The following is a 14,908-nucleotide window of genomic DNA, read 5'->3' on the forward strand; positions in this document are numbered from 1 at the left end:
TTATTCTTTCTACGGATTACATATACTAATTGTTAAAAAAAGAAAATACAACAAAATAGTAAAACTTTTACTTCTGGTTAGCTACCAGAAATAAATTATACTTTTTTATCAATGTCAAACATTCCAGAAAAATTTAAAACAAATAATAATGGATTTTTAAAAATTATTGCAAAGTTTTTGCAAACTTGACAAAACTGCAGCTAAAATTTAGCAACAAAATATGGTAAGTAAAGCATAAATGACTCATCGTATATAACTAGGTATTTTTGTGCGATAAGTATATTATCAAAACTCATGCAACAAAGACTATCGAAACACAAAATATGGCGTATTTCTAAATATTCCAGGTATGGTTGTGGTGATCTCAACTAAAGATAAAAGTCTGTTCTTTCGTTTGAATTACTTCTCAATGGCAGAATTGTGTTGTAACAAAACATTTGTATAAGTAAACTTGGTAAACATTTTTTGGCTTTGTCGACAATGGTGCCGTCTTTTCATTTAAAAGTTTTTCCTCCTGGACTTAAATATAAAAAAAATTGTGACGATATATGTACATACTTTTTTTATTATGATTACAATATTAAATTAATTCCATTAAAAAGTTTTCATGAAAATTTTTTTAGCATCGAAATATCTATGTTATTCAAAACCAATCCATTCCTATTACAATTCTTATAATAATATTTATGATTACAAGTGGTACATACCTACATAAGCAAGAAGGCTAACTTTCTTAATGTACTTTTTTAGAATGAGAATAGTTTGTATTTTGCGCGTTAAGTGATGTTATAATTAGCGCCGTTATAATACTTGATCTGCCTGTCTACCCCACCAACATAAAATAACCAATCACAATTAATTGTAGCACAATGTTTTGAAAAGTCTGGATTGGAATTTTTATAAATTTAAGCATTCCTTTAAGAAATTTTTAAATGTTTTTTGCAACTCTAGAAATTTTTTAAACCAATACATCTGACACTTTCTTAGTCTCCCCAACTGTCTTTTGTAGTACGATGTTTTGAAACGTCTCGATTGGATTACTAAATTTACTACTAAATTTAAACATTTTCCTAAGACTTTTTCTTCCTCTGAAAATCAAAGTCAGTACATTTAACATTTTCTTTTTACTCCAAGCCAAAGTAATCCGAAGTAATCCAAAGTGGCCTAAAGTGACTTGAACCGACCTGAAGCTACTCGAAGTGACTTAAATATTATTTTTTACAATCTAAAAGACACTTTGCTAAATAAAAATAAAACTCTTAATCAAATCCGATAGGATTTGACCACATTTACTAGTTTGGCATACTATTTGCTAATTTAAAAATTTGTAAAGTAGGTTTTAATCAAGGATGACAATGTCAGTTTCAATTTCTTGAATTCAAATAGTGTTACAATAAAATACTAGTTATTTCTGTCTACAAAACGTAAATTTAATTTTTTTGGACTAAAGTTTTCTATTCTATGATACTGATTCGTATTATCTGAATGACATTTCAGAAACTTCAGTCTCAGGGCAAATGCCCCAATGACAAAATTTTGGATTTGTCAAAGTGTCTTAGTTTTCAACGGCCGCAATTGACAATTTTCACTTTTTCCCATATTTATAATTATGTCTTTCAAAAGATGTTACTGTCGTAAGTGTCGTTTATAAAACTATCAGCACAAGAAATTTATATATTTTTTTTGTTTAAATTTAAACTACTCTTCCGGGAAGAGTGAGAGGTTGAGTGGTGGTGGCAGCAAGTGCGGCTGATAGTCCTTACGTTATTTGTAAAGTATTGTCAAGTTAAAAAAATATTTAAAACTTAAAATCGTTAAAAAACTGATTTTTTGCAAGAATGGAGAGGTTGAACTTTAGTGGCAGCAAATGCGGCTACAAAAGTTCTATAAGTTTACGTAAAATGTTTAACTTTTATTTTCTATCAACTATTAAAAAAGTGGGTAGTTTTAGGGATGAAATAATAAAAACGAACTGTTTTCTCGATGAGACAATAGTCTCATTTTATTATTATTTATTTTATTTTTGATGTCTCATGCGGGTATAGGTAGGTAATGATCCACAAATTTGTCAAAATCCTGGTGGACAATGATGGAGTTGTCCAAAATTTTACGATTTGGTGATGATTTTTATATTCTCACTAAACCGTAAAATTTCTGACAATATCGGCTTTAATTTCAAGCTGAGGCTTATTGCAAAGTTTCGAAGGTCGTTTCCTAATTTCAACTTTTGTGCGATCTCACTTGCAACACCTCTTTACTAACAATTGCATTTAATTTACAACCCTAGCTTCCTAAAAAGTAACTGTCGTCAAGATGGAGGATCAATACGAGTGGTAGTCACATTATTTTTCAATTAATTAAAACAAGTCGGTTAAGTAAATAATTTCACTCTGATAATATTGAACAATTTAATCAAGAAACATTATTAAAACATTATTCGACCTACATATCAGTTTGTAAGAAAATTAAAAGAAAATGAAGCCAACCAATATAACATCAGCTCTATATCCTTTATGTTTTCCCCAGTTTTTAATGGGAAGTGCGCTATTTAAGTTATCAAAAAAGCATAAATATGGAAAACAAATTAAATTAATTTATGACCATTCTACATTTGTAATAATAATTTTACTGATGGTAATATACATAATGTGTCAATTCAATCAACTGTTATCAGAAGATTTGGAAAAAAACACTTTAATGAAATTCATCAACATTATGTATTTTGTTACCGTTGCAGGGTTTACTTTTGTCAGTTTCATTTGGACCAAAATACATGGAAACTCAACAGTGAAATTAAGGAAAGATCTTTGTCTTATTGATATCAATATCAAAAATTTAAACATCCACTTGGATTATAACTATGTCAGAACCTCTATAGTCAGATTTTTGGTTCTTGGTTTGCTCAGTATCAACATTTATTTTCTGTATTTGTTACTAAGTCAAAGTTTTGCTCACAAATACAAAGCCATGTTTGCTTACGGATTGCTGTATTTCGGAATGTTACATCACATGTCTGTGATTTGTTCATATTTAACACTAATTCGAACTGTAAGTCACATTCATGAAAAAATGATAGAAAAGACTAAAACATCACTTGAGCATTCAAAAAGTAACAGGAAATTTATTTTGAAGCGATTAATGTGTATTTATCACGACTTGTATGGGATTTTGAAATTAGTGAATTCTATATTTTCAGCACAAATTCTCTTCTCTTTCGCTTTAAGTTTTTTATTGTTGACAATTCAGTGTTATAACATTGTGTCAAGTATTTATAATCACAGCCCGTATTTGAAGTATTCAGTGGCTGCGATTATTTATGTCAGTGTTGGAATTTTGGAGAAATTTGTAATTGCATTGGTTTGTCACAAATGTATGTTTAGGGTAAGTTAATTTCACATTTTTGTGAATTTAAAAATGCAAAAATATTTTTTAGAATGTTGTTTTTAAACAAACCCTAAGGAGGTATTTGGCACTATATTCGAGTGATAAGTCTGTAACCAAAGAAGTAAGTATAAAATTTCATAAATACCTACATTAATTTCCTAATTGGAAAAAATAACAAATTAAAAGAGAAATATGTTATTATTTTTTAATACAAGCAAATCAACTGAAACACAACATAAAATTTACGTTTGGCATAAATAAAAAGTACCTACATAACATTTTTTATATTACATAATTAAAATTCTTAAAATGATTATAACCGTTAATGTTTCTAACTTCAAGATCCTTCACTAGAAATTTTAATTGTGGACGTTTCTTCGTTTCCTGAGGTTCTTCATGTTTGTGTTTAGTTTGCTGATTTTGTGAAATATCTTCTCTTGAATCTTTTAAAAAACGCTGAATACAATAAACAACAAACATAGACATTGGTACGCAAATTGTTACGATTGCTAGAACCACAAAAATACCCTTACAGTCGTCCTTGCAGAATTTCCAAAAAGCAGTTGAATGGTTGTTCATGGTTGGACCCATCTTATGTCTACAAAAAAAATATTGCACAATAAATTTTCCCAGTTTTCAAAATCTGATTTTATGTATGACTGTGAAATGTGAAATGTTTTGGAAAAATAATATACATATTAGAATAATAATAGAATAGAAAATAAATTATTAAGCAAGTGGTTAGCGGCAAAATATAACCTTTTGTTTATCTGATGTTTGTTTGCTCTGATGCAATTAAAAAAAATAAGACAAATTAATAAATAATTATGACAGTCGTATACCAGTATGCACTTTTTAACTCCAATAATCCAAAAATTTATTTTTATTTAGAAAAAAAACACACTACTAAAGGCACTAAAACTTGTCAAAACTTGTAAAAATTAGAATTCAGAATCAGAGCGCATGTGCTACTTAGATAAGTAAAACTAGACTAGTAGAGTGGGGTAAAAGCCAAAAGTACACACCTGGGCGTATATACATAGATGATCAAAACGCGTCCCAAACGAGTCCAATTCTAAGAATGGAAAAGTTTTTGAAGTTGACATAAAGCAGTGTCGTGCAGATTTGTAATATTTACAAAAGGACTATAAAAAAAAACTATTTAAAGCTCATTATAAAAATTAAATTTAAACTGCACTTTTGATTATTGCTAATATAGCTTTGATCTTATTGGTGTTTTTATGTTCTATCATTTTAAGAAATTCATTACCAAAAAAAAAGAAAAACATTATCGGTGTTCTTATAAAAAAGTAAGGTTATGTTATTGAAATTGGACCCTGCACCGGTTCAAGCTAAATTTAAAATATTTAGATAAAAGAAAAAATAACAAAATTCCGTGACACTGGTACACCACTGCTTTGTTCCCCTCTCAAGTTTGTGCGCAATATGGCTCCACCCAGGTCTGGTATTGGCTTTTGTATACCCTTCTATACAGGTGATTTTTCTAGGGCCTACATTAGAAACTTTTCAACTTTGTATGTAACCAAAATCGACCATTCTCAATTCAACTACATTATTTACAAAATGGCTAAACTCCTGGAACTATTAAAAATTGGTGCCAACTTTAAAACTTTAAATAAAAACCATCTATTTTTTAGTGCATTTTTGAATTTGCTTTTTCAAACTGAGTAAAACGTACCCAAGTCGTTCGTACTTCTTTGTCATAGTTTTTTTGAAATATGTCAATTTTTTGTCGAAATTTTTATTTGCAGGGGTCCATTCACAAAATTTCAGTTCTTGAACCCTTTTCAATAAGTGATTTTTTTTTACATTTGATAACCACAGGTTTGAGAAATTTTTTAAAGTAATTCAACATTGTCAACTCAAATTTCAAGGCTAATATGATTTTTTGAAAATATAATTGTTTTTCACATAGCATGACCCCATTTTCTCAACGGCAATCGAAAGAACATCAATTTTTATGTAAACTTTTGTCAGATGTCCTTCAGTTTTTGAAATAATTACGAAAAACGGATTTTGACTTTTTATTTTCATCGTTAATCAAGTAGGCTTTGGAAAATAATTAATAATTGTCACTTAATTAGTTTTTAACTCATTCATTATCAAATAACTTACTTATTGCAATGGGTTTAAAAGCTGTATTTTTTTGAATAGACCCCTGCAAATAAAATAAATTACAAAAAAATTGACATAAGTGTGTCAAAAACTATAACAGATAAGTACCAACAAATGGGTTTGCTTTACTCAGTTTGAGAAGGTCCTTTCCATATAAAATTTCAAAGTTGGCGGCAATTTTTTGTCAGTTCCGAAAATTCAAATATTTTAAAAATAATTTAGTGACATTGAAAACTGTTGATTTTGGTCGCATTCAAAATTTTAAAGCCGTAGCTATATTGAAAGTTAAAAAGTTTCGAATGTGTAGGCCCTACAAAAATCATTCTGTATAATTGGTTGCATACTTTTGTCACAATTCAACTTTGTAAATAAAACTACACAATATTTAAAAGTAAAGTTGAGGGTAACGTTGTTATTTACTTACCAAAAAAAGTTGTTTGGGCAAAAGATTTTTTAAGTATAAAATAATAAAAACCACTGCGATGGCAAAAATTACAATAAGAACATCCTTAATGTCTTTTTTAAAAAAATTCCATCTTATATACAAAAGCGGTCTGTCTCTTTTCTCTCGTTGGTCATCATCTTTCTTCATTTCAATAAATCTAAAAATGTACGAAGTGAGTTAATAATATACTACAACTTCAAAGAATTTGGGTTTAATACAGGCTGTCCGGAAAAAACGTTGAAAGATTTTACGAGATGGTTCCTTAGGTCAAGAAATTTTTTTTTTAATTTTTTCGCAGATTCGGATTTATTGGTTAATTTTTGTCATGTTATTTTTGAACGTCGCACTGTTTGCGATGAGCTCGTAACCTTCACAGTCCTACATAGTACATAATAACTTCCCGACTAAGGAGTTAGATCATGACATACGGAACAAACAAGTCTGACACAACTTTCGTCGTTACCCAGAAAAAAAATTGTGTGATTATTTCAAAATCATCATTGCATACCTACCATTAATATTGCATTGACATAATATTTTTTAGTTTTCTTAGAATTAATAGTAAAACATTGCAAATTACGCAACTGTGTAATTTGTGATTTGTTAGTTGCACAAAAGTTTGCACGTACTAATTATCAAAAATACACTCAGCACCTATTTAATAAATAGGTACATTATTAACAGCGAATATATAACGAGTACTCACATTACTTTTGTGTAATAAGTAATAACGTTTGTTTGGGCGTCTACTGCAATTTCTCAGATTATCAGATGTGAAATACAATGAGTTTGATATAAGTTTGATAAAAAAGATTACTATAAGTTGTAAGCTATTTGATATTTTACTATCTATATTATCTGTTTTGTTTATAAAATTGTGTTCCAATTTTATGGGAGAACAAACATTTACATTTCAATTATTACAACCTTTTGTATAATAATAGTGTTTAGAAAAAAGAAAGATAAAATAAAGAACTTGGAATTTTCCATGAATCGCAGATTAAAAGTAACACATACAAAAAATGTTTAAAACCGCTGACTTTAGATTCCTTTGTGTATATTTCAAATCTCCTTTTTTTTTTCGAACTGGTGGACAAAATATCTCAAGATCTACCAAACCGACTTTTACCACTTATTATTTATAATATTATCTACAGGATGTTTTATGTCTATTTAATGTTATTGATGATCTTTGCATAATTATTTAGTAAAGATACAAAAAATTTGATCAATAAAAGCCACAAATAACGTTAAACATGGGTACAATTTAGGATACAGCTTCCTTGCTTCCTCTAATAAATAGCCTGTAGCAAAAAAAACCAGAGAAATTATTTTTCCAACAGAAATAAATAGTCATAGTGCAAAACTCACAATCTCATAATATTTAAAAAAAAATTTTAGATCGAATTTTTTAAACATTTTTTTCTATATTCTTGATAGGTATCTTACTTACCTTTTTTCTGGGGCGCGAGTTCTGGTGTATCCCTATATTTACGTATTAATTTCGATGAGTGAAGATGAACTATTTTTCATGATTGTAGAAAAAAATGGCTGAATAAGATACAATAAAAAATATAGGGTGTTATTTAAAAAATATGTGAATAAATAGTATATTTTGATACATTCAGTTACTAACCTTTATAATCATTTCAGATAAACGCCTTTGGTCTTCAATTGTTACACGAACCGTTTGAAATTCACGCTGGCAACATGTTTTTAATTGATTTACCAATTTTTACATCGGTACCGTATTATTTACTCATGTGTGTATTTTTTTATTCAATTTTTTTCCAGATTTGTGGCACTGCATCAACTTACATCATTCTCCTATGGCAAACCGACTCCAAAGTTGACATAAATTACTCAATGAAGAAAGTTTTTGGTGTATTTTAATTAATAAAATAACACGATGTATTATAATTCATTTATTATGACTGAGTTACATGATTTTAATCCCTATACTATTTCCATAGTCTCTAACTACGATCTTGACAGATTCAATGAAAGGAAATAGAAAACAAAAGGGGTGTTTATGGCACCTATGGTGAGGTTACAACACAAAAATTGTTCCCAAAAAAATGAAAAAACTTAAAGAGTATCGCTGAAGTCGATCGATCGTTCGATCCTTTGGTAACATTATATACATCACAAAAGCGTTCGGTTCAATATATACAGATAGTGGACGCAAATAAAGCAAGCTGATGAAAAAACTGGACCAGAAAATCCCGCAATATGTGATACAAAAGGCCCCGTTCACAAACTTTGATTTTTAAACCTACACTATTACATCTAGCAACACATGACAGAAGCAAAAACAAAAGGAAACGGCTGTCTTGCACGTCACAAAGTGCTAAATTAGAGATGAGCTGGGTTGAATCCTGGAGGTATTGTCAAAAATACTCGGACCACTCATGCTGTGGTGCTCAAAATTAAAATCAAAGACTAGAATCATTGAACGAAGCGAGTGCAAAATTATCACTTTTGAGCTAAATTAGCTCGCAGTGATGCAAAAATCGCTCAAATTTCACGAATTTTAGTACTGCAAAATTGGGGGAATCACATGTTAGCATGCAGGGAGGGGTGAGTGGTGTGAGGGTTAAAGACAATTAAGCAGTACTGAAACTGAAACGCTGTTACAGTTATTTGGGATTGGCTTATTTGGATGGGTTTATTAGTACTTAAAGCGTTTCAATGAAAGCAGAGCGATTCAAAATAAAAGAAACAAGAACCCAACCACCTAAGATATGTGCAAAAATTTCATGACGTGCAAGGGGTGACTAACAATTGATTGACTCGCGCCCCTATTTAAGTACATAGGATCCTACAAGCAATAATAAATAATATCAGATTTGCTGTTACAACAAGCAACAATATGATTAATACTTTTTAACAATAATACACTTTTTTTTAATATACGTGTTTTGACTTAAAATATACTAAAATCACAAATCCAGTCTGTATAAAAATGTACAACTGAAAAAACACTACGTATATTTACAATTGTAGGGAATTTCAGAAACGACTGTCGGCTGATATCACGGCTGATTTTGGGACGAGACCTTTCTGAGATCCTCGGCAACAAAGTAACCATTTATCGTCGACTTCTAACACAACCTTGAGTCTTTCGCCCTCGTTATACGATAAGTGACCGCTTTCGGATGGGACACGATGAGATAGAGTCCTCACGACCCTAAAAAATTAAATTAATTGTACTAGCGCACAAACGAACGAAGCGAAAGTGTTGCGTTGTAAAAACAGAATATGATTTTGTCTCATTTTTGTGATTTTAATGTTTTTCGAATAAAGAAATAAACAGTCCTTTCTGCTGCAAAAATATTTGCAATAAGCAATATGTACTTATTTTTTGAATAAATACAATAATGTTGAGCATGTTTTTTTCTTTAATGAATATTCAACAAACGACTATTTGTTTTCTAAAATAGTCATTTTCATAAAAAAATAAATACAGATGATTCATGCAATTCTCAGAAATATGTTTTTTCTTTTCACTTTACTGGTTTTAAATTTGATTTTTATAATATTTAAATAAAGATTGCTAAACCAATTTATCATTTTTGAATGAATTAAAAATATGTTAATCGTGTTAATAGAACAGTTAAAAGATAAAAACGGGTTTCTGAAATAATCTTAAATGCTNGAAATAATCTTAAATGCTGTAATTTTGTAAAATATACCTTTGGAACTTTTTTAAATGCAATTTATAAAAGTAAACAACTTATGTGTTTATTTTATTTATTAAGAAATAACTTATTTCTCTTTGATAAATTTTATTTTCATTCAATAGCTAAATACGTATTTTGAAAAAACAAAAAAGGGTAATTCAAAATTATCCACGTGGCACCCATATTTTTAGATATTTTATATTTATTGTTACTTATTCTAGTTATTCCAGTCATGTGGCTCTTGATCATTTATTTATTAATGCCACTGTATACAACATAAATAGTGGTTATAAAATAACATTACATCAAAAGTGATGTGAAAATTGATGGATATACAGGGTGATTCTCGAGGAATAATGAGACTGACCAAATTTTCGATGCAACCAACATTACAGTTGTCGCAAAATAACTTGCGAAGAGTAATGGTGGTTGCATCGAGAATTTGGTCAGGCTCATTATTCCTCGTGAATCACCTTGTATGTCTTGCATAGATTGTTACTGTTTAACACATTAATAGTCAAATTATTATTTTTTAATATTCATTTAAGTATTATTTTTAGTACACAAAATAGTTCTACAATTTTTTAATCTATTAGTTTTGCCAGAAGCTGTCTTCAAAATAGGACACTGAGAAATGAAAGTTCGTATAATAATAAAATTTGATCTCAAAATAAAATGTTAAAATACATTGTGTACATTTAATTTATTTTCAACAAAAAAATATTTTTGTTAATTTACTCTTAAATTTCACTTATGTCTGTTCACAAGGCAAAAAAATAACAGTTAGATATACAAAAAAATTATTAAAACTAAATTTACGTTTACACTTTTTTATGAAATTTTATAAAACTTCGTAGGAATGAAGTTATATTTCTACATCTGATATAAAAAAAAAACTACTAATTCATTGTTTTACTAGGTACTTGGGGCTGATTTCATAATAAATTAGGGGACTATTAAATTAAATTCTCTTAATAAATTGGCTCTTATTGAAAGTATATTTTTAGAGAAAATTGTAGAAAATTGCACTATTCAATAAAAAATATGTAGTGGACAATATCACATACAACTACATTTTCATTTCTCTTCATTATATTTAGTGGTCACTTAAATCCAAAAGTATACACCTGGGCGTCGCGGACGACTCCTCTTGAAAAAGGAGGGGAGTTTTTGGAAGCAGTGGCGTATAGATTCCCTTTATTATCATAATATTTGAAAAAGGGCGCCACTGATCCGCGTCCCCTCTTATGTTTGCGCGCAATTAGGCCCCGCCCAGGTGTGTACTTTTAGCTTTAAACGACCTCGAAATTACCTAAATAAAGAATTTTTTTTCAAAATATTTTGCTTATATAGTACTATAGAAAATTCATTCATAATTGTTTGTCATAAAGAAACTATTGGCAACACTGTATTATTGGGAGTCCATCTAATTGTTGTACCAGGATGGTTAAGTAATAATTAAGCCAGCGGTTGTTCCTCATAAGTGAATGACAATTGCCTACAAAAATTTGACGTTTGAATTTGAGAGTCAAGGTTGCCAAACTAAAATTTTAAATTTGACAAAAAATCACAATCATTTACGATCACCTTGTAGAGTTAATTTGGTACTTCTTATTTTCATACATTTATAATTTTTTGTTGTTGTTATTGTTTGTTCATTATTAGTTATTTCCATTTTCTTTTTCCATTATTTCATACTGTAACATCTCAAACTACTTACTTCGGTACGGGACTCTTCCCCACTGGCTTCCTACTCAAGGAACTCGAAGCCGCCCTCCTCGGTGGCGTGACCTTGGCCACTTTCTGCGCCGTCACCGCTTTATACGGCAAACTACTCGGCCTTGGTATATGTCTTGGCGTTTCACTCTCGACCTGATCCACTCTACTCGTCCTAAACGTAACATATCAATTTTACACATCACTCCAATACCACAACTTACCTCACACAAGTCCCTTTCTTTGGTGGTTTCGTGGGCGGTTTAGTCTGGACTAGATTCTTCTTCGGAGTTTTCTGATTTTTACCCGAAGGCGAAATGAGGACCGGAATCCCCGACGGCTTAATCGGGGAAGTAATCGGACGAGGAATCTTCGATTTGGTATTGGTGGGCGATAAAGGAGGAGAGGGGTTGGATTCACGCCCACTCAACATTTCCCATTTTTGTTGCAACTTTTTGAATCGACGGCCGTTAATCGGCTTATCATCGGAGATGTTCGAGTCGAGCGATTCGGGGGGTTCCGAGTGAAGACTCGGGATGTTTTCGTCAGAGTTTTCCTCCGGTTTTGTCTGATTTTCAAGACTATCAGTGTACTCTTCTTCATCTTCACGTGCGAGGCGATCGTAAACTAGGTAAAGTTTCGAATTTGAGGAAATCCCCGACCAACGCTTTTTCGCAGCTGTTGTAACATCACCAAGCTTGAAATTTGGTTTAGGGAGACTACCAGACTCGACACAAGACCTTGGACGTTCTTTCTTACGATTAGAAGAACTCAAAAGATCAGGAATGACTGTCACGACTGACACATCTTCCGAACTAGACGAATTCCGATGTTTATGAGTCGGACTCAACTGTTCCAATCTCTTGAAACTCAAATGTAACTGTCTATATTCAAACAAGAGGTCCAATTGAAACGGAAGCAATGCCAAAGGTTGCAAAGCAGCAATCAGCGAATCTAGCAACGTCCTCAAACTCAAACCACCAACATGTGCCATAATCAAAGAATCTTTATTGTAATGTTTCTTCAATATACTCTCCCTTGTCTTCAAATAACTCACCCAAGCGTCCAACGAACGCACGTTAAGTAACCCGAAAACAAACGCATTGAATTTAACCAAACCCTCAGTTATAGCATCCTCACTATTAATCCTCATGACCAATTCGTTCAAAGCTTTAGTGAGTGGTCCTTGCTGAGCTGATGCTTCCACCACTTGCCAAACCGAGTTGTTAATCGCTCCGAAACTACTCTCAAGGCTTGGTTTCAAGCCATCGCTCAAAACGGCATAAAGTGCAGGACATAGAGTCGAAAGTGCAAGTTTTGCACAGTTTGGAGTGGCTCCAGAGTCGCCCAAAGTGTTCAATTCCGATTGGTTACTAGCAGAGGAGAAGTGATTGATGAGTTGTTCAACCGAATCGGTTACTGCGTTCACCAATGACCGTTTTTCGACCAAATTTGGTTTGTGTACCGGACTGTAATTCACACTACCTTCACTCTCCTCACAGATGGGGATTTCAGCAAGGTTTCTCCCAAAGTAGTTTTTAGAAACATTGGGTGAGTTATTCGGAGCAGTGAATTGTTTGGGCAAAACGTTGACTTTTTCGGCAAAACTTACAGTTTTCTTCCCGGGACCGTCTTGATTAATCTTTAAGGAGAGAAATTTGCCTACATACGAGTGCAAATGCATTAGACTTTCTTCAGTCATTTCTTCATTATCGGACGTTGAAATTCTACTAATCTTCAAAAATTCCTCCAATTGGACCAGTTCATCGGTGCTTATATTGGATAGAAGAAAGTCGGTTTTAGGAGGGTCATGGTGCTCGTCCACACTGCTACTCGATGTACCAGCATCGACACCTTCATCTTCAGTCTCGCTGAAGCGTTTCTTCCGTAAAATATTCCTCCGATATAAACCTTCTTCGGTCAAATCTTCTTCACTCGTTTCATACAAACTGAACCTTTTTGAATCAACTTTTCGCAAAATTCCCTTTGGGAGTGGGGGTCGTGGTGGTACTTCCCCTTGTTGGAGACTCACGCAACGTACCGGAAGTGGGGGAGCTGTCATTATTGATCTTTGACCGCTATTTAAAAGACTTGCTTCCGAACTGGTCACGCTGTCATAGCGATAGACAAAAAGTGGGTTCAAATTTGTCGCTGGACTATTTTGAGAGTCGCTCAAAATCGTCGAAGACCCTCTATAACCACTACTAGGTTGAGTAGCGGTACTAGAACTAGAACTAGAATAGTCGCAACTGAACGGTCGCCGTTTCCGTGAAGATTTTTTAATATGCTCGGAAATTTCCGGTACATCGGCCAAAATCTTGCGGTACTCTTGAGGAAGAAGGAAATTCAAAGAATCCCAATCTTTGACATGACTGAAACCTTTCTTTTTCAACATTTCGACATCGGTGCAACTGAATGGTCGGCGTTTGTTGGCGGTTTTGAGATTTGGTTCTTGTGGGATTAAGAGAACTTTGGTCATGTCGTCCTGTTTGTTCAAAAAGTCCAAATTTGGTAGAACGTAATTGGGGTAAAGAACGTAGACTGGTTTTTGGACTTCTCCCTCCTGTTTGAGTTTGTTGAGGAACGACGGTTCGACAATTTTCACCGGTTTTGAGGCAGGTTTATGAACATTTTTTAAGTTGGTAATTTCCGAAAATTGCGACGTTTGGATGCTTCTATTCATCAATTCGTGTTGGAGAACTTTTTTCTTAGTTTTATCCGAAGTGTAGCTATTGTTATTGTTGACGTTTTCGTCACTGTAATCAATTTTCGAGATACTTTCTGATAGTTGTTCCACTGATTCGCTCCGTGAAACCTCCTCTTCCGGTTCTTCCGCTATTAAATCATAAGTCCTGACACTACTTTCATTCGTTTTTTGGTCGAGTTGGTCGGGTTTCAAGTCGGAAGAATTGCTTTCACCTGATTGACTCCCTGGCCAATTTTCCGTTGATGATAACTGATCCATTGTTGTTGACATACCTTCAGTACTCATACTTTTCTGTTTCATGAAGAGTTTCACAAGACTAAAATTGGGTTTATTTGTTGTTGTTTCACTCGTACTGGCATCTATAGAAGTCGCCATGTCTGATACGCTACTGCTTTGGTGTTGGATATCAAAAACTTTGACCGGTTTTCGTCTTACAGTTTCGGTCTTTAAACAATAAATTAATAAAAGTGAAAATGAAAGTAAACTTGACTTACCGAGATAAAATTGTGGTTTTTGAGGTAACTCAACTTCTTTTTGTACAAATTGGGCATACTTTGACTCTTGATCGAGTTTTCAGTTAATCCCAAATGACTAGTTTCGTCTCCTGAGTTGTTATTGTTACCCGAAGGATGTCTCCGGAGCTGGTTATCACTGCTCCTCTTCTTCAACTTGCTCCAAGTGGTAAAACTACCCGAATCGGACTGAGTCATTGAAGCTTCGGTCAATTTGCAGTTGTTTGTTGGTTTCTTGGACCAATGAGTGCTTCCGATACCGGAATTCTCGCTTTTATCTACAAAACAAATTTGTTTACGTGTGATAAGGTAATTGTGGTGATTA

General features: G+C 32.4%; 2 protein-coding genes and 1 long non-coding RNA gene across 10 annotated transcripts in view; 1 reads left to right on the top strand and 2 right to left on the bottom strand.

Moving 5' to 3' along the window:
* Positions 1–2,646: 2,646 nt before the first annotated feature.
* Positions 2,647–7,899, top strand: LOC123010327 (gustatory receptor 8a-like). The gene is made up of 4 exons (XM_044407140.1): positions 2,647–3,381; positions 3,434–3,505; positions 7,619–7,708; positions 7,760–7,899. Exons 1-4 carry the CDS (start codon positions 2,647–2,649, stop codon positions 7,856–7,858), a joined length of 996 nt encoding a protein of 331 aa, XP_044263075.1. The 3' UTR covers positions 7,859–7,899.
* On the bottom strand, positions 3,576–6,728 carry LOC123010330. Of its 2 annotated transcripts, XR_006413095.1 has the most exons (5): positions 6,677–6,728; positions 6,478–6,619; positions 6,184–6,415; positions 5,945–6,122; positions 3,576–3,982 (listed from the first exon to the last, which is right to left on the bottom strand). It is a non-coding gene; the product is annotated as an uncharacterized LOC123010330 (long non-coding RNA). The 2 variants fall into 2 exon arrangements; XR_006413094.1 differs by having other exon boundaries at positions 6,184–6,619.
* Positions 7,876–14,908, bottom strand: part of LOC123010326 — a 54,518-nt gene continuing 47,485 nt past the window's right edge. For 6 of the 7 annotated variants that reach the window (XM_044407138.1, XM_044407133.1, XM_044407135.1 and 3 more), the window contains 4 exons: positions 14,566–14,861; positions 11,589–14,515; positions 11,369–11,539; positions 7,876–9,155 (listed from right to left, as the gene is read on the bottom strand). In XM_044407138.1, coding sequence (XP_044263073.1) covers positions 8,978–9,155; positions 11,369–11,539; positions 11,589–14,515; positions 14,566–14,861 — 3,572 coding nt within the window. In that variant the 3' untranslated portion in view covers positions 7,876–8,977. The remainder of the gene's footprint in view (positions 9,156–11,368; positions 11,540–11,588; positions 14,516–14,565; positions 14,862–14,908) is intronic. The other variant, XM_044407137.1, reaches the window with a different exon arrangement.

The sequence above is a fragment of the Tribolium madens genome, unplaced genomic scaffold (assembly GCF_015345945.1).
Source record: "Tribolium madens isolate multiple individuals breed KSU strain unplaced genomic scaffold, Tmad_KSU_1.1 Scaffold_7;HRSCAF=85;Tcas5.2_LG10, whole genome shotgun sequence".
NCBI classification, from domain to species: domain Eukaryota; kingdom Metazoa; phylum Arthropoda; class Insecta; order Coleoptera; family Tenebrionidae; genus Tribolium; species Tribolium madens.

What these genes read in the sequence shown, in the direction of transcription:
- LOC123010327 (XM_044407140.1), top strand. Translation starts at nt 2,647, where the DNA reads ATGTGTCAATTCAATCAACTGTTATCAGAAGATTTGGAAAAAAACACT. An exon ending in GTCACAAATGTATGTTTAGG is followed by an intron (nt 3,382 to 3,433) that starts GTAAGTTAATTT and finishes AATATTTTTTAG; the next exon opens with AATGTTGTTTTTAAACAAAC. An exon ending in ATTTACCAATTTTTACATCG is followed by an intron (nt 7,709 to 7,759) that starts GTACCGTATTAT and finishes ATTTTTTTCCAG; the next exon opens with ATTTGTGGCACTGCATCAAC.